The 18,674-nt window shown below is 41.0% G+C and overlaps 1 protein-coding gene across 1 annotated transcript in view; it reads left to right on the top strand.

The window, feature by feature from the left end:
• The first annotated feature begins 481 nt into the window (after positions 1-481).
• Positions 482-18,674, top strand: part of LOC119422495 (alpha-1,6-mannosylglycoprotein 6-beta-N-acetylglucosaminyltransferase B) — a 249,262-nt gene continuing 231,069 nt past the window's right edge. Inside the window, exons 1-2 of the mRNA XM_037689870.1 lie at positions 482-578; positions 654-804. Of these exons, the coding sequence (XP_037545798.1) occupies positions 482-578; positions 654-804 (248 nt within the window). The remainder of the gene's footprint in view (positions 579-653; positions 805-18,674) is intronic.

Here is an 18,674-nt window from a genome sequence, read left to right on the forward strand (position 1 = left end):
GCCCATTTCAGACTCTGGAGTGTCTGGCTGTCTAGCCTTAAGAACTTGGGTTTATAAAAAGAGATCAGCATTCAGTTGTGATCAGAAGAGATCAAGATGAGGATATGCAGGCTAAGGACTGAGATAATCAAACTGTTGGCTCAGAGACTTTAGGATGAGAAATTTAACACAGGCCCTCAAGTGAAGGAGCTCAGACTAAAGTAGCGTTATTGTAATGATGAGACTGGCACAAAAATGTGAATTTTCTAAGCGTATAGAAACTATGACATGATAAAAATAAAGTTTGAAGAAAGCACTATAATAAACTTGTTGCATGAACTTTTTCATATAGCCCTACCAGAGAGAACTTATATTCTATAAATGTTTTTCTGGCAAAATCTCTTAAAGACCAAGCAAATATTGAGTTTATGTGTTTTCAAGCACGTTTAATTGAAGACTTTGGTGCACAGCTGAAGGGACTTTGGTTTTAATCTTTGCTGTAATGAAGCACATGAAGAAAATTCTCGCAAACAAGAACACAGCCAAAACCAACGGCAACGTAATGAGGCAGAGGAGCCCCAGACATTCGGATGAAGGCTGTTTGCTGTGTTTCTCCCTTTTCAAGCTTCCCATTTACCTCCTGTCGTTTCTTCCACATCTGTTTTTCCTCGCAGTGCTGGGAAGTGTGGAGTCACGCAGTGTGCTGAGAAAGATCAGCGACATGTTGGAGGTGATTCTGAAGAGGATGGACACCCTGTCCAAACTGGACAACAGCTCCAGCACAGACGCAAGACGCCTGGATGAGCTCAGCTCTGCTATTAACAGGTATTCTTAATTTGTAACTTCAGTTTCTGGCTTGATATCAGTGTGAATTATATGAATTGATTATAACTTAATACAAATATTTACAGTGAGACTTACAGAAAATCGTTAGACATCTTTTTACTGTAAAATTTGCAGTTACAAATACCTCAGTAATAAGGGTGCAAAAAACATATTTATGTTTAAATGTCACAATACAGACTTCAGGGTGTACTAGGCCAACTAGTCATATTCTATAGACTATAAAAGTTTTTGGTTTAGCTGCCATTATATGATTGCCAAATAAAAAAATAGCAGAGGATGATACTTTCTAAAACTTTATATATCAAAGCAAAGTAAAAATGGAGAGTTCAGAGGGAAAGCAGGACATGGAAGACCTGCCTGTTCTATTTTGTATAAGCTTCGCCCTTTAAGGCTGTCGCTGATGGGTTTATCACGATATGCGAAGCATTGCACTGAAAAATTTAGTCCACGCCCACCTGCTGTGTGGGCCCCACCCGGTCCGTCTAAATTACGTTAAGAGCGGGAAATCGACTCCCATTTTTTCTTCAGCAACCTGTTAGCACTGTCAGAAGAACGAAGAAGGAAAGTTGTGTAGCTGACCAACCTTTGTTAAGAATGCTTGGCCCGGCACGTCGACCTCCGGTCATCCGGTGAGCTCTCCTCCCCGAGGAGAAGCTGACGAGCAGTCTTGTTTCAAAGTAAGCACAGAGGAATATTTCTCAGTGACAGGTTGCTACACGCTGGACAACGCCATCTTGTAATTTTCCTCTTATCGCCGACCCTCTGAGCGAATCGGATGGTTCCTCCGGGACAGGCGGCGCTCAGCTGCTGCACCCCGCTGCTGCACCCCGCTGCTCATTCCCTCCTGGAGAGCGTAGTGTCGGTAGGTCTAGTGTAGAAACCTCAGGCGAGTCAGGAGGGGCAAACTGCCTGGACAGGGCATCAGGTTTAATGTTCTTGGAGCCTGGGCGAAACGTTAGGACGAAATTGAAACGGTTAAAGAAAAGCGACCAACGGGCCTGACGGGGGGTCAGACGCTTGGCGTTCCTGAGATAGGTTAAATTTTTATGGTCCGTCCAAATCAAAAAAGGGGTCTCAGTCCAGGAAACGTTATAACTGTTTCCTGGACTCGGGGGTCGGCCAGTCGACTACCGCCCTGGTTTTCTCAGGGTCAGTTCGACAACGTTCACCCTCAAAAATAAAACCTAAGAACGAGATGGAGGAGGTATTGAACTCACACTTCTCTGCCTTAACGAATAACTGATTCTCCAGCAGCCACTGAAGAACCGTGCGGACGTGAGCCGTGTGTTGAGAGGGGTCACGGGAAAAAATAAGGATGTCATCGAGATAAACGAAAACAAAATTACCAATAAGGTTGCGCAGGAAGGCAGCACGGTGGCGCAACTGGTAGAGCTGCTGCCTCTCAGCGAGCAGGTCCCTGGTTCAAACCCCGGTCCAGGGGCCTTTCTGGGTGGAGTTTGCATGTTCTCTCCGTGCATGCGTGGGTTTTCTCCGTGTACTCCGGTTTCCTCCCACAGTCCAAAAACATGCATGTTAGGCTGATTGGTAACTCTAAATTGTCCCTAGGTGTGAGAGAGAGTGAATGGTTGTTTGTCTCGTTTGTCTCTATGTGGCCCTGTGATGGACTTGCGACCCGTCCAGGGTGTACCCCGCCCCTCGCACAGTGATTGTTGGACATGGGCACCAGCGACCCCCGTGACCCAAAATGGAATAAGCGGGTAAAGAAAATGGATGGATGGAGGTCGCGCAGGACGTCATTGACGAGCGCCTGAAAAACTGCGGGGGCATTGGTCAACCCAAAAGGCATAACTAAATACTCAAAATGACCCAAAGGAGTGCGAAAAGCTGTTTTCCACTCGTCGCCCTCCTTAATACGAACGAGGTGGTAAGCGTTTCTTAGGTCGAGTTTAGTAAAACAAGAAGCCTACTGTAACTGTTCCTGTAGTGAGTCAATGAGGGGGAGCGGATACTTATTTTTAATAGGTATGTTGTTTAAGCCGCGGTAATCAATACATGGCCTGAGAGTTTTATCTTTTTTAGAAACGAAGAAGAAACCGGCTCCCAAAGTGGAGGTCGAGGGTCTAATAATACCAGAGGCAAGGGATTCATTAATATAATCGGACATAGACTCCCTTTCGGGACCAGAAAGATTATAAAGTCTACTTGACGGCAAGGGGGCGCCAGGTAATAAGTCAATCGAGCAGTCATAGGGACGGTGAGGAGGAAGAGACAAGGCGCGTTGCTTGCTAAAGACGGCCGCCAGGTCCCGGTATTCAGCAGGAACAGAGGTGAGGTCGATCTCCTCTAGAGGAGGTGCATTCCGAGGGAACTCTTTAATGGCGGAGCGAAGACAGTTACTGAGACATTTGTCGCTCCATTGGTCAACGCTGCCGCGCTCCCAATTAATAACTGGGTTATGGTTTCGGAGCCAGGGAAAACCTAAAATTATTTGGGGCGTATGAGAATTAAACACAAAGAAATCGGTCATCTCATGATGATTTCCTGAGATTATGACATGCAAATCAGTCGTCTTAAGATTTATCTTAAGACTTTTATTGTTGCATTTTATTGTCGTCCTGTTTTTCCTTTATAATAACTTCTCATACAGTTGCTTGCAAAAATTGTTGCCTATTACTTCCCAATCAATACATGCAAAGAGATGAGCTTTGTGTGACCTTGCTGCTCCAAGGTTTTATCTAACTGTGCCTCTGTTTGTCATGTTAGCACCATAATGTCCCATTTATTCTTTCTATCTATGTTCTCTTCATTCCAGCCTTGACTTTCAAACAGCCTAACTAAACTCAGCAGGTGTGATGTGATGCACACTGACAGAAATCCCCTGACTTCTTCAAACCTTGTTAAACGATCCTCGGTAAGCACTCGGGTTCAGATCCGTGCAGAGGCGCCAGAGCGGAAGGATGGAACGATTAATATGGTCTGACGTTGGTGTTAACTGCAATCAATGTCTGGTAATGGGCTGTTTAGTGCGGAGGAAGCTGTTCTGCTCGTGGGCCATTACAGAAAAGTGCTGTGCTGAGAGGTGTAACGGGGTGCTGTCAACGACCCCAACCACAAACATACATCTGTCCCAAAAAGGGTCAGCTGGAGACATAGACCGTTGCAGTCAGGCTACAATTTATTTCAAATTAATTTGCCTTTAAAAAAATGGTTATTTTATTGTTTGACCTCACTAAAGACGTCGGGTGATATATACTGTATTTTTTTCATTATGAACTGTTTGACTTTTTTGTCCTTGTGTGGTTATTTTCTTTTAAGGACATATTTTATAACTTTTAATAACTAATCATTTTTCTTTTTCATGGTTTTGTGGTTCACATTTCTTTTAATACAATTTGTGTCAATTGTTTGTTCTCATAGTATCTCACACAGTTCCTGTGTATCTTTATAAAAAAATAACAATGGCTGGTTGGTTATAAAGGGCAACAAAATATTATGAGAATATTTTATATTAATATTTTAAATTTATTTTTGGAAATACTTGTTTTTTCTGTTGTTTTACTTGGAACCCAGGTTTTGCTAAGTGAATCATTAATCAGTTGAGAGTGGACTTGTCTATCATGCTTTTAAACTAAACCTACAAAAACACACTGCCTATTGTTTAGTCAGAGTTTGAATCAAGTTTTTGTAATAGGACAACAATGATTTGCTTTAGGTTCATACTTGTCTAGAATTTTCAGTTTCCATTAAACGTTTGTTTGCAGTCATGTAAATAAGAACCCAGGCAAACAGCAGTTTGTTGATGTAGCAGTTTACATCACACTCCTAACAGAGATCATTTTAGCTGTTATATCCCTCCTTTAAGGTAGCTTTATTTAATCAGGAATGATTTTAAGGCAGCATAGAATCATAGTAAGAACTTGGTGGGAAACAACTGCTTGTAACACGTTTTCTCTTGGTATGGTTTAGACTGACTAGAGTATTTGAAGTTAGATTTTTCAAATGAGAGTATTCATGATTTTGGGTCTGTGCGCACCAGTGTAGCTTGGTTGTTGGGATTTTGAAGCAGGACTAGTGACTTTGACATCATGTTTAGTCAGTGACCCAATTGGTCCTACACTGACAAAGCACCATGTAAGTTATTGGAACACTCTTGGTGTTGCTGCTTCAGTGTGCATTTGCACTTGCTGCCACTCATGTTGAAATCTAGATTGGTCATCAAACTCACCATCTGACACCAACGACCAACACAGGGTTGTGGGCAGGATGGTGGGATCATTGTACAATGTGAAAGGGGCCACACAGAATAAAGGGTAAATTGTTCTATGGGTTGTCCAATGCTTGTAAGAGGGTACATCATCCATCCATGCATCCATACAGCCATACTTACGTACATATTGTCTTTTTCTACTGCTTATCCGTGATCATATCTTGAGGCAACAAGTTCAAGAGGGAAACCTAGACATACTTTTTCCATGTGACACTCTCCAGCTTCTCCTGGGGGAATCACAAGATGTTCTCAGACCTCAAAGGATATATAAACCTTGCAACAAGTTCCAGGTCTTACCCAGGGTCTCCTCCTTGTAGGACGTGCCCAGAAAAATTGCCAAAGAGAAGCATTCAGGATGCCCCGTAATCAGATGGCTGAACTACCTAAGCTCACTTGCTTTACTATAGAGGAGCAGCAGCTCTAATTTGAGCTCCTTCCAAAAGACAGAGCGCCTCAACTTATTTATACTGCTACTCTATGAAGGAACCTCGTTTTAGCTGCTTGTATCCAGGGCTTTGTTCTTCCGGTCATTATCCATACCTCATGACTGTAGGTGCTAGTTGCACTGTAGACAAACCAGTAAACTGAGAGCTCTGTCTTTCACCTTAACTCTTCCTTCACCCTGACAGATGGAAGTAATATCCTCATTACTGCAGACAAAGCTCCTATCTATTGATCTATTTCCCGCTCTGTCCTATCATTATTTGTGAACAAGACTCAGATCCTTGAACATCACAGACTCATCCCTGACTCAGAAGGAGCATTTCACCTTTTTCTAGTTAAAAAAAACAACCTTTAATTAATAAATATCAACATCATAATACTTCACCCAGAATAGGGAAACCTGGGCTTAGAGCCAGGCCTTGAGGAGCTCACCAGCGAGCACCTGGTGGCTGAACCTTCACTCCTGGGATTCACTCAAGCCAAATAATAGATGAGGGACATCTTGGGTGTGAAGTTAGCCAGGCAGTGGGTCAGCCAAAAATAAAAGCATACAAATTGCTGGGACTTTTAGATCAATGGTTAATTTCTTTAAAGGGATTAGTGTGATTAAACATACTCACTGAAGAGTTGATGAAGATACAAGTTTCCTTCTAACCAGGCCCTATAGACCGACAGACTGTTTATTAGTTTTATTACATCAATGTGTTGTTAAGAATGGAGCTGGCAACGTAACCTTCCTCCCTAAAGCTCCCTTGTTCCCAAGAGCCAGGCAGGTCCAGACACCCAGTAAAGTGGACCGAGACAGATCAATAGGAGATTAAATTGTGGAGGGATTGCAAACAGGACCACTTTTAATCTTTAGGGAGGTTGACTGATGATGGGTCATCTACAAGATATGTGATAGGGGGCAAACAAATCTTGTAGAGTTTATGGTCTTGGATTGTTGTGTCTTACTGGTGCCAAATTACATGAATGTGGTCATTTGGGATATAAGAAGAACATACCTCACACTTACTTGTAAAGCTTGAAGATCAAAGTTTATTTATTCTAGAGAATGTGTTTGTGTAGAAATTGATTTTGGGGTTGGTAAGTCTCTGACCTAATCTTTGTCACCTGTTGTAGTTTGCATGACTGCTGTTGAGTTATTAATGCATGCTGTCCAACAATGCAATGTGGTAATGTTTTTTCTTGTGTGTGTTTGTTTTCTGCCATGTTAGTAAAGTAACTCAAGGTCAAGGTTTCTTTATTGTCATTCGCATCATATGTGGTACATGTGATGGAACAAAATTGTGTACACAGGGTTCCAGTTACATCCAACAATTGTATAAATTGTAAAAGAAAAACAGTTATACGATCTAAGATATGAACCAAGAAATACGCTAAACTAAAAATATACTAAGCACTAGTAGTACAAAAACAATATGCCAAACAACAGCAGCACGAACATGAGTCTGTGTGAGCAAATGAGTACGAATGAACACAGCAGCATGAAATAAATCAGCAGTATGAGATCAGCAGCATGGATAGTCAGCAGCACATATTCAATTCAATTCAATTCAGTTTATTTATATTGCACCAAATCACAACAAAGTTGTCTCAGGGCATTTTACAGGAACATTCACATACATTAGTAAATTAGTAAAGTTCTCTATCTAAGTATAGGAAGTTTCTAAATATCAACAATAAAGTGGTATTACAGTATTTTTTTTTTACAGTGAATATCCTGTTAGAGATTCATGAGTCCAACAGCCTCAGCTGTTCCTCAGGGTGAAGGAAATGGCTCAGCGTAAGGGGAAGCGGGGTGCTATCTCTGTAGCTTTTTAGTTAATGCATGTGTATTGCATGACGCTAGCCTAGCAGTCAGTTGTTGACCGGGGAAGAGGGGGAAGGACAGTTCAGTAGGCAGGGCGCTCTGATCTGTTGACAGGGTGGGGCGCCCTCCTTGGATAATGGCAGGGGAAACATTTCCTTTCATCACTCCAGCTCTTAGGTCAAGGTCACAAATCAAAGTAAAAGCTAAACCAAGGTTTTTGTTTGTCTGTGCCACTGCTGTAGATTGATGTGTTCCTGTTTGTTGATGGACATAATGTGCCACATGCAGACTCTTATTTAAGATAAGTTGATCTCAGTTTAAAACTGATATGGAAGAGTGTAGCTGATTTACATTACTTAAAGAAATGCCAGACTTGTAATTGTTGAGTTTTTGCATGTTTGACCCTGCATTTTTGATTTATTGGATTCTCCTGCCAGTTAATTAGAAAATTAGTTATGATTTGACCTTTTTTGTCTTAACCTACATGTGGCGTAAGTCATGACATCTGTATTTCAACTATGTCCAGATTTCTTGTTGTGCAAAATGTTGAAATGTTGTTTGGTTTTCCTTAAAAAGTCGGTTTATTCCATTGTGGAGCGTACTTGTGTGGCGTTTTTATCCTTAACTAATGCTTATTAAAACCAGTCAGAACATTACATGACCTCTGGGGTTTATGGCTTGGCACACAAACACACATTGACAGTCACAACAGGGTTGACCTGTTTGTTTTCAGCCCAGAGACCTTCATTCTGTCTTTTTTTTCCCTCTCTTGTGTCATATCTGTCAGTTTCTTGTCCTTCTAACCTTTACTATATTTGCTTCTTCTCCTCATGTTCTCCTCCTCTGCTTTCTAGTCAGCGGTTGTATGTACAGTGAGGCAGAGTGTGAGGAAGTTCCTGTCTTTGGTCTGAGTGATGCAGTTAAGTGTGATTTTTGCCAGCGGGGAGGAAGCAGCAAATGGAAAAAGAGAGATTTATGAAAATATATCTCAAATCCAGGCCAGTCAGGCGCGCACTTACAGGGAGACACACGTCCACACATGCTGGGTGGGAGTCTCGTCTCGAGGTGAGCTTCATCGGTTCTGACACACTCCCAGTGTAGTAGTGAATGGGACTTGATGTCTGAGACCCCAGCCTGTGATTCGCCCACAGGGCAGCCACTCGTTAGAGCAGAAAACTGAGGGGCAATCCAAGGGAGGGGAGCAGCAGAGGGCCTGAGAAAATGAGAAGCAAGGAAGTAGAGGCAGAGTTAGTTTGTTTAGTGTTGCAATAAATTTAAGGGCTGATTGGTCAATCTGCCTTCAGGTGTGTGCCCTGAAAAGATCAGTGTTGGGCTCAGTTAGACCTGCAGCTCTTGTAGGTTCTGTCAGTAACAAGTCAGCCCACAGCGCTTCCTGCAGACAACTCTGCTCAGTGTCACAGCGTTGCTCAAATCAAGAACTAAAACACACTAAAATGAATTAATTTATGGTTACCATGTATTGCCTCATACATTTTGTAAAGGAGGTGTCTCAAGGTACAAATACTGTATCATCTCCTTTTTATTTTAACTGGAGAAGCACTCAAATGGTGTAATAAAACATTTAAAATGTTCATTTCAGCCCCCCCCCCCCCCCTAAAAAAAAAACAAAAAAAAAACCCCGCTTAGTTCTTGTGAGGTCCAATCCTAGTCAGTATTTATTGGCTAAAAGTAAAGTTTGACCTTAATTTTCAGGTGTCGTTTGTCAATTTTTATATGGAATTATGAATGGGCCTTCCCTGAGATATTCTATAAAGAACATATATCATATAAAGAAAAAAATATTTGATACAACCACATCATTATCATCTTTTTCATGTTTGTCTTCTGTATCTGCAGTTTTTTTTATTTGTATTATACATTGTTTATAACAACCTATTGAATCAATAAGGTGAGTTCTTCAATAAAATTTTACTTAGAAACAAGTAAAAAAGAAAACTTTAATCTAAACAGACTGTTACTCTGATACACATCAGCTCAAGTCAGATGCAGAACATCTTTTCTTGGCTGCAGGTTAATCAGCAAGATTTTAATTGTCCAATTTCGATGTTCCTTTTTGCATTTTCATCATTAAAATAATAACTAATAAACTTGGCCAACTTTAAAGTAAAAAGAAACAGTAACTGCTATGTGACGTCTGCTTTACATATTCTCTGTTTTTAGGTCAAATAAGAAATAACAGAGACTCGATTCGTCACAAATTATTAGTCCAGTTCTGATACATTTGAATTATCTTGTGAGCAAGGTCAAACTGTAACAAAGGCTGTCACGGACCTTCAGTCCTTGAAACTGGCACACGTGGTTTTGGTCACAATAACCTCAACAAAGTCCTTCTGGCTTTCTAAATAGCCACAAGAGATTGTCTTTCAGCTGGAAGCAGAATAACAGAATCACAATCCCTGCCTTTTTCAGCTTTTGTTCCTTTGGAGATTACAAACATGAAACAGCCAGCTTACAGGAGCGAGGCACGGTACTGAATGTATTACAAAAGACACATTTTTGATGTAAATCTCTGCATCATCATGAATATGTTTATCTACTAAACATACAGTTCTAAAAAAGTTCACTTCAAATCAGCTGACTGCATCTGACCAACTCGTAACATGTTAAAAGCAAATTGTTTTATTACATATAACAGTAAAAAGTTATTATAATAACATTATAAATGTTTTATTCGCATTAGGGTTAGGATTTATTATTATATACTCTATATAATAGTGTAGTGAGTCATAATCATATAGATACATTAGGATAGAGAGATTTCAACACTTGTGAGGACATCATATAGAAAGATGTAAAGTAATTGCCAGTTTATAGAATACACCTGACTGTAAGCCGCACATACTAAATTTAAAATAAAACATAATTTTGTACATAAATAATATATGCTAGTGTATAAGCCGTGGGTGTCCACAAATTAATATCAGAAACTGTACAAAAGCTCCTGGTAGAATGTGCAGCTCTGATTGTAGTACAAGAATGAACCACCAGGTGGCGTTTCATAGACTTTTGTCTTCAACACACATACAGACTGCTGATCCTCACAGGTCTTCATAATGAGACGCTCGGGAGATTGGCTTGAAACACAGCAATGAAGGCTACTTATGGGACAGATCTGGTTGGCAGGCCACAGACTGATGAAGTCCTCTGGATGGAAGACGAAACGTTTCTCCCTTAAAGAAACTGGTCCTGATGACGATTTAACCATTTTTGTTGTTATCTACCCGGATGATTGAGCCTACAAACCTTTTTTCTCTGACTCATGGTTAAATATCTGCTACGATAAATACCCTTCAACCTACAGAATTAACACAATAACTAGTCTAAGCAGAACACTTGTAGAAATCCCTGGAGAGAACAGTGCTAAACACCTACATAACCAAAATTATTAAAAAATTAACAAACTGGTAAATATTACCCACAGTTCCTCCTGCTCTTGCTCGCTGTGAGCAATATTTACCTTACACAGAAAGATTTTTTTTTTTTTAATTTATTTATTTTTTTATGTACCAGTAGCATGGGCTACATACAGTATGGTAAATGTTTTTTTGTTGTTGTTTGTTTTTAACAATGCCTTTAACACAGCTAGTACAAAAAAAAGTCAGGTGGAATTTTCCGCTTGAGTGAAAGTGAAATTGTTTCTTCCAAGGGCATCAGAAGTGTCTGTAATGTGGGGGGGGACACAATAATGTGTGTAGCTGTGTGTGCGCGTGCGCACGTGTGTGCGTGTGCATGTGTGCGCACGTGTAAAAAATGTACAGTAGTGTACAAAAAAGCAGCATTTCACCTAGATTTCCTTTTAATTCCACACATTTAAAGCATGTTTCTCAAAAAGTTTGTGTAAATTGAGCTGTGGGTTTTAAATACATTTTAACTTTAATACATTTTAATACAGAGCATCAGACCGGCACTATTTCTGTTAGAGTAATAAAAAACATCACCTCTAGACTTTTTTTTTTTTTTACTTGTATTCAACACTATTCATCTAAATGATGTTCCTCATGAAGCTTGAGGACAATAATGTGTGGGGTTTTAAAGACATTTCAACTTTAATGCACCTGAACACACAGCGTCTCTTACACCTGCAGCATCTTACAGCGTCAGTTACTGCTAAGCTAAGAGGCTCCTCTCAAGCATCCGCCTAACCATGTATATGATCATCCCCCTGGTCAACAACTGCCCGCACTAAACTTACTAAAATGGTGAGCGAGCAACACAGAGGTGTCTCCATCTCCTCCACTTGTGCGCGTTTTCCGCCAAGGCAGGAGGAGACGCGCAGAAACAATGTTCTTTGGCTTCTGTGTTTAGAGTTGGAAGTAACCAGGAGAACCTGGAGTGGAGTTTTAGTGGTTTGAGTATTCTCCTATTAATCAAGTGGAATGGATTTGTTCACGATGAAAGAGAAACTGCGCCGACTGAACTAATGTTTGTAGTAAAAGTGTGTGTGTGTGTGTGTGTGTGTGTGTGTGGGGGGGGGGGGGGGTCCAAATGAATGTCCCCTTCACCTATAATGGTTGCGACGCCTATGGTTTCCTCAGTCTGGAGGCGACAGACTACGTGCGCTGATGGATGGATGGATAGATTCATGGTGTTTCCATGGCAATTTGTAATTTTATGGGCTTTTCAGTCAGAATCTGCATGGTGGGAAATCCCCCCACCCCCCCACTGCAATCACTGTGTCCACACAGTCCCTCCTCAACTCCTCCCCTCACCGTTTCAGGTTGTTTTTTTGTTGTTGTTGTTGTGTTTTACTTTACCAGTATTTCAGTTCAATTGAGATTATTTATATAGCACAAGTCACAACAGAAGTCATCTCACGGCACTGCACAGAAACATTCACATGTATAAATAGTCAGTTAATAATGTTATTTATCTTAGGAACCAGCAGATTTTTAAACAGGAAATCTTATTGATACACGTCTATCTTGGGGGTGTGTTTTCATGATTCAGTGAGTATGGTAGGTACCTCACTGGTCAATAGGGTGACTTCTGGTCACATGACAACAGAGTGGGAATTATGGGTATTTAGTAGCAAAATTGGAACCATGAGCGAGAGGTTTCTGTCATGAGTACCTGTGGCATTAACTATGTCACAAATTCCTGTCCCCTAGTGGGGTGTGTACTCAGAAGCTGTGCGAGTGCCCGGGTGTCAAAGGAGAATGTTATTCAGACGTAGGAAGCTTGGAAGCCTGTCAAAATAAAATAAAATATTAGAATTTTTAAAATGTACATAAATTAGCAGCTCTTGTGTATAAGCTACAGAGTACAAAGCATGAAAAAAGTAGCAGCTTGTACACCAGCAATTACAGTAGTTTACTTGTTCTAAAGTACAAAGTATAATTGACCATCCCTTCAGAGCAGAAGCACCAACAGCATCACTATGCTCTGAAAGTCACTTTTATGCATGTCCCGTCTAACAGTTTTGTTGTTCCGAGCAAAACATGAATGAAAGAGCGCAGCCTTGACCTTTCCAAGGTCAAAGTAAATGCTGGTTGAAATTTGCAGTGCACTGTGACATCTAACTGCTCCGACGCCTCACCAATGCCTCCTCCTGTTCTGGATCATAGTCTCTCATGTACACACATGTTTTTTTCTTGCTCCTTCTCCTTTTTAATTTTTAGTTTTCAGTGAGACAGGTGCAGTGTTAAGGCTAACAACCCTTCATGCAAATCAAAAAAAATATTGCCCATTTGTAGTTTTGAAAGCCTGCTTTTTTGCACCAAACGTTGATAATCCTATGTAAAAACTGGCTTTACTGCTGAATGCAGCTTTTAGCTTTAGGACTGAAGTGGTCTTAAAGCTGAAAATAAAAAGTACTCATCTTTGAGCCCATTACAGATGTTAATTAAATATAAGGTGAAAAGTGTTTTTCTTTTTTTCAAATATGATTTTTGTGTTTTCACCAATAAAATGTTAACATTTTACAGAGACAATGTGTAAATGTTGACATTTGTTAATTTGTCTGACAGTGAATTAATTGCTGCAGGGACTGATGTCAGTGACTTTAGGTTAAATGAGTCAGCACATGCAATAACCCACATTTTCATTCCTTTTTGTGCACAAAACCCTGATAGCTCGGTCTGATGGTATGCTGCTGTAGCTCGTTTAGAGCAAGAATCCGTCAGACAGAAAGGGAAAGTAAGAAAAATGAGAGCATGAAAACACATCTTTATTTGTATCTTAAGAATGTCTACTCCCAAGTTAACATTGATTTTTCTTCTCACTGTTCCATTTTCAGGAACATCTATCAGTGGATTTCTTCTTCTTGTTCTTTTTCCAGACGTGCCATTTTGTGTTCTTTTTGCTGTTCTTCATTTCTGTTTTGTTACCCTCAATTGTAAAAGAGCCAACTGTCTACATGCATCAAAAACAAGCAAGCTTCAGTGCAAGCAGCGAATAACAGCAGGTCATTAAATATATATATAATCTTGTATTACTTTGATCCTAATCACCGTTTAATGTTTCACTCAAGTTGTTTTGTTGGCTTTCACACGAAGGCACATAGAATTTGTTCATTTTAGGGTCTTTTAAAACAAAAGTCCCCCAGGTACTCTTGGTCTGTTTGCTGTGGAAGGTTGATCTGTTTCCCTTTATTTTCTGCCAGTTCTCATTCCTATTAACTCTCCAAGTGCATGTTTCTGTCTCATGTTTTTGCCCCCATTTAAATCCCATTTTGCAGTTCCAATCTCTGTCTTTTCATCCATTTCCTCTCTGTAACTGCCTTTTTTCTTGTTGCCTGTGAGTTCATCTCTGGGGATGAGTTTACACGTTACCAGACCATAGATTTGAGATTGGAGGTCAACACTCTGGAGGGGCCAACTTGCACAATCAAGGCCACCTCAGAGAGCTGTTTTGTATCATTCGTATCTCAACATGTAATAAAAAAAAGTTTTGTCTTTTAGATCAAACACCAGAGATGGCAAGAGAACTAACATAATGCACTCTAGTAAAAGTACAGTTACTGTACTCAAGTAAATGTATAACATAATTCATTAGGTACATTTGCAATAAGAGAGCCATTTGCAAAACAGTTTATATTTATTTCTATTTCTGGTTCTGGTCCCAAGCCCGGTTAATTGTGAGGGTTGTGTCAGGAACAGCATCCAATGTAAAAACACTTCTGCCAGAACTAATATGCAAGTTCATCTAAGCGACACCAGACCAGATCGGTCGAGGCCAGGGTTAACAACAGTCGCCACTGGTGCTGCTGACAAACAGGGTTCTGGTGGAAAATGTGTTAGTCAAAGATCACAAGGAAGGAAACATGTCAGGAGACAGGAGAAGAGGAAAGTCAAGAATGTAGGACTGAAGGTGGCAACTCTAAATGTGGGGACAATGAAAGGCAAAGGTAGAGAGCTGGCTGACATGACTCAGAGAAGGAAGCTAGATGTTTCATGTGTCCAAGAGACCAAGTGGAAGGTCAGCAAGGCTCGCAGCATTGGAGCACAGTTTAAACTGTTTTACCATGGTGTGGATAGAAAGAGAAATGGAGTAGGGGTGGTCCTGAAGGAGGTGTTGGCAAAGAATGTACAATAGTAGAGGTGAAAAATGTGTCAGATAGGGTGATGTGACTGAAGGTAGAAGTAGAAGGTCTGATGTTCAATGTTGTCAGTAATTATGCTCCACAGGTTGGATGTGATGAGGAGGAGAATGATACAATTCAGAAGGATCTGGATGAAGTGATAGAGTATTCCCAGGGAGAAGAGAGTTGTGATCAGAGCAGACCTGAATGGACATGTTGGCGAAGGAAACAGAGGGAATGAGGAAGTGATGGGTAGGTTTGGTGTCAAGGAAAGAAACCAGGAAGGACAGATGGTGGTGGATTTTACCAAGAGAATGGAAATGGCAATAGTCAATACCTATTTCCAAAAGTGGGAGGAACATAAAGTGACCTATAAGAGTGGAGGAAGGAGTACACAGGTCGACTACATTCTGTGTAAAAGAGGAAACCTGAGGGAGATTAGGGACTGTAAGATTGTGGCAGGGGAGAGTGTGGCCAGACAGCATGGGATGGTTATGTGTAAAATGACTGGTGTTGTCAAGAAGAGAAAAAGAGTAAAATCAGAGAAGAAAACCAAATGGTGAAAGCTGAAGAAGGAAGAATGTTGTGAGGAGTTCAGAGAGGACCTGTTAAAGGCTCTTAGTGGTAAGAAAGAGCTTCCAAATGACTTGACTACTACAGCAACAATAAACAGAGACACATGTAGGAAGATATTTTGTGTGTCAACTAGACAGCGAATGGATGATAAGGAAACCTGGTGGTGGAATAGTGAAGCTATTATAATAGGAGCTATTCAAAGAAAGAGGTTAGCCAAGAAGAAATATGACAGTGAGAGGACTGAAGAAAGGAGACAGGAATATAAGGAGATGCAATGTAGAGCAAAGAGGGAGGTAGTTAAGGCAAAGCAGAAGGCAAATGATGACTTGTATGAACAGTTGGACACTACAGAGGGCAAGAAGGACTTGCACCTATTGGCAAGACAGAGGGATCAGGCTGGAAAGGATGTGCAGCAGGTTAGGCTTTGTTAAAGATGGGAATGTTAATGTGAGGAGATGTATGGAAGGTGTACTTTGAAGGAGTATTTTGAGGAGCTAATGAATGAAGAGAGTGAAAAAGAAAGAAGAGTAGAGGTCATAGAAACTGTGTTCCAGGGAGTGGGAAAGGTTAGTGAGGGTGAAGTTCGGGAAGCTCCAACAAGAGTGAAGGGGAAGGCAGTAGGAACTGAGGACATACGAGTGGATGTTTGGAAATGTCTTGGATAGATGGCAGTGAGATTTTTGACTCAAAAATGTAATGACATATTGGAGGGTGAGAAAATGCCAGAGGAATGGAAAAGAAGTGTGCTGGTGCCCATTTTAAGGACAAGGGTAATGTACAGAGCTGTAGCAACTACAGGAGAATTAAGTTAATGAGTCACACAATGAAAATCTGGGAGAGAATTGTGGAAACTAGACTTAGATGAGAGGTGACTATTGCTGAGCAGCAGTATGGTTTCATGCCAAGAAAGAGCACCACAGATAAACGGAATGGACTGTACTTATATAGCGCCTTTCTATCTTATTGAGATACTCAAAGCGCTTTACACTACAATCTGTGTCCTCATTTACCCATTCATACAGCACTCTGCTAGATCGCTACAAAGCTAATTGAACAAATCCTTCTAAAGAGACTAATCAGTGCTTTAGATCACATTCATACACCGATGGGACACACATCGGAGGCAGTGAGGGGTTCAGTGTCTTGCCCAGGGACACTTCGGCATGTGACTGCTGGTGGATTTGAACCCCCAACTCTTGCATTGGAGGACGACTGCTCTAACCACTCAGCCACAGCCGCCCCAGATGACATCTTTGCTTTGAGAATGCTGATGGAGAAGTACAGAGAGGGTCAGAAAGAACTCTGTTGTGTCTTTGTGGATTTGGAAAAAGCATATGACAGGGTGCCGAGGGAGGAGGTGTGGTATTGCATGAGGAAATCTGGAGTGGCAGAGAAGTATGTTAGACTGGTACAGGACCTGTATGAGGACAGCAAGACAGTGGGGAGATGTGCTGTAGGAGTGACGGATAGCTTCAAGGTGGAGGTGGGAGTGCATCAAGGATCAGCTCTGAGCCCGTTCTTGTTTGCTCTGGTAATGGACCGACTGACAGATGAGGTCAGGCAGGAATCCCTGTGGACTATGATGTTTTCAGATGATGTGATCTGTGGTGTGAACAGGGAACAGGTGGAAGATAACTTGGAGTGGTGAAGGTATGCACTTGGAAGAAGAGGAATGAAAATCAGCCATGGTAAGATAGAGTACACATGTGTGAATGAGAGGAGACAAGTGGAACAGTGAGGCTACAAGGAACAGAGATCACAAAGGTGCAGGACTTCAAGTACTTGGGGTCCACTGTCCAAGAAATTGGATAAAGTGGTGAAGAGGTGAAAAAGAGAGTCCAGGCAGGATGGAGTGGATGGAGAAAAGTTGCAGGAGTGATTTGTGACAAAAAGGTGTCAGCAAAGTTCAAATGATAAGTTTACAACACGGTTGTGAGATCAGCTATGTTGTATGGTCTGGAGATAGCGGCACTGACAAAAAGACAGGAGAAAAAACTGGAATTGGCAGAAATGAAATTGTTGAGGTTCTCCTTAGGAGTGCCAAGGATGGATAAGATTGGGAATGAGATCATCAGAGGTACAGCACAGGTTGAACAACTGGGAGATAAAGTTTGAGAGGCCAGACTGAGATGGTTTGGGCATGTCCAGAGGAGGGACAGTGGGTATATGTTTTCATTCAACCTTTATTTATACGGGTTAGTGTCATTGAGCCTCGAGGACTCATTTACAAGAGAGACTTGTATTGTACAGTATATTGGTTACAAAGATGTTAGAAATCCAGCTGCCATAAAAAAGACAAAAATGAGATATATGGATGCAATTAGAGAGGACATGGAGGTAATTGGAGTGAGGACAGAGTGAGATGGAAAAGGATGACTCGCTGTGGTGACATCTGAAGAAGAAAGAGGAAGATGATGTAATTCATGCTTACTACTACTAACTGTAACTTCAAACAAGAAATGGTTTTGCATGTGACTTAAGATCCAAGAGTTATAGAAAGCTACCATTAGCTACCATTAGCTTATCATCTTGTGCCCCCATGTCCTTGTCTGTGGTATGATACTGCTGTATGATCTCTTAAACTCTTCTTTAAAACTCCTTGATGTCCTCCATTGTTGGGTGTCACTAGCAAATTACATCAGGAGTGTTGAGCAGCCTTGTGATAGTCCAGTCCACATTTGAGCCAACACTCAGTTGTTTAAAGAAAAGAACACAGAACCGGTGTAGATCCAAATTAGGGCAAAGCATGTCCCATTAAGCTTGATAATGGAAAAATGGCTTTACATCTTTGACTTCACTTTCCTTTTTAAAATGGTAATTTTCGCTTGAATTAATGTTTTTTACACTTTTGTGTAGTTGTTGTTCCTTCGCATTTCTTGCCTTAGAGCAATGGTTCACAAATTTGTTTTTGTTTGAAAAGACACTTGGAAGGTCAAAATTCAAAGACAATTCCACCTGCTGCATGTTTCAGCCAGAAGGAAGATACATGTTCAGCTCCCCCAGTGGAGTGTGCCACACAGTTGAAGAACTACTGCCCTAGAGGTAGAACAAATTTTATATTAAATGGCTGTGAGGTAGGACAGCACATTGGGGCAGTTGGTAGAGCTTTTACCTCTCAGTGAGGATGTTGCAAAAAAATAATAATAATAATAATTCGAGTAACATGGGGGCATTTGGGGGCTAACATGGGGGCTATTGAGCATCAGGTGGGCTTTTATGTTCCTATGTCTGATCAGTGTACATGCTAT

This window comes from Nematolebias whitei, chromosome 16 (assembly GCF_014905685.2).
Source record: "Nematolebias whitei isolate Nwh7 chromosome 16, NemWhi1, whole genome shotgun sequence".
NCBI classification, from domain to species: domain Eukaryota; kingdom Metazoa; phylum Chordata; class Actinopteri; order Cyprinodontiformes; family Rivulidae; genus Nematolebias; species Nematolebias whitei.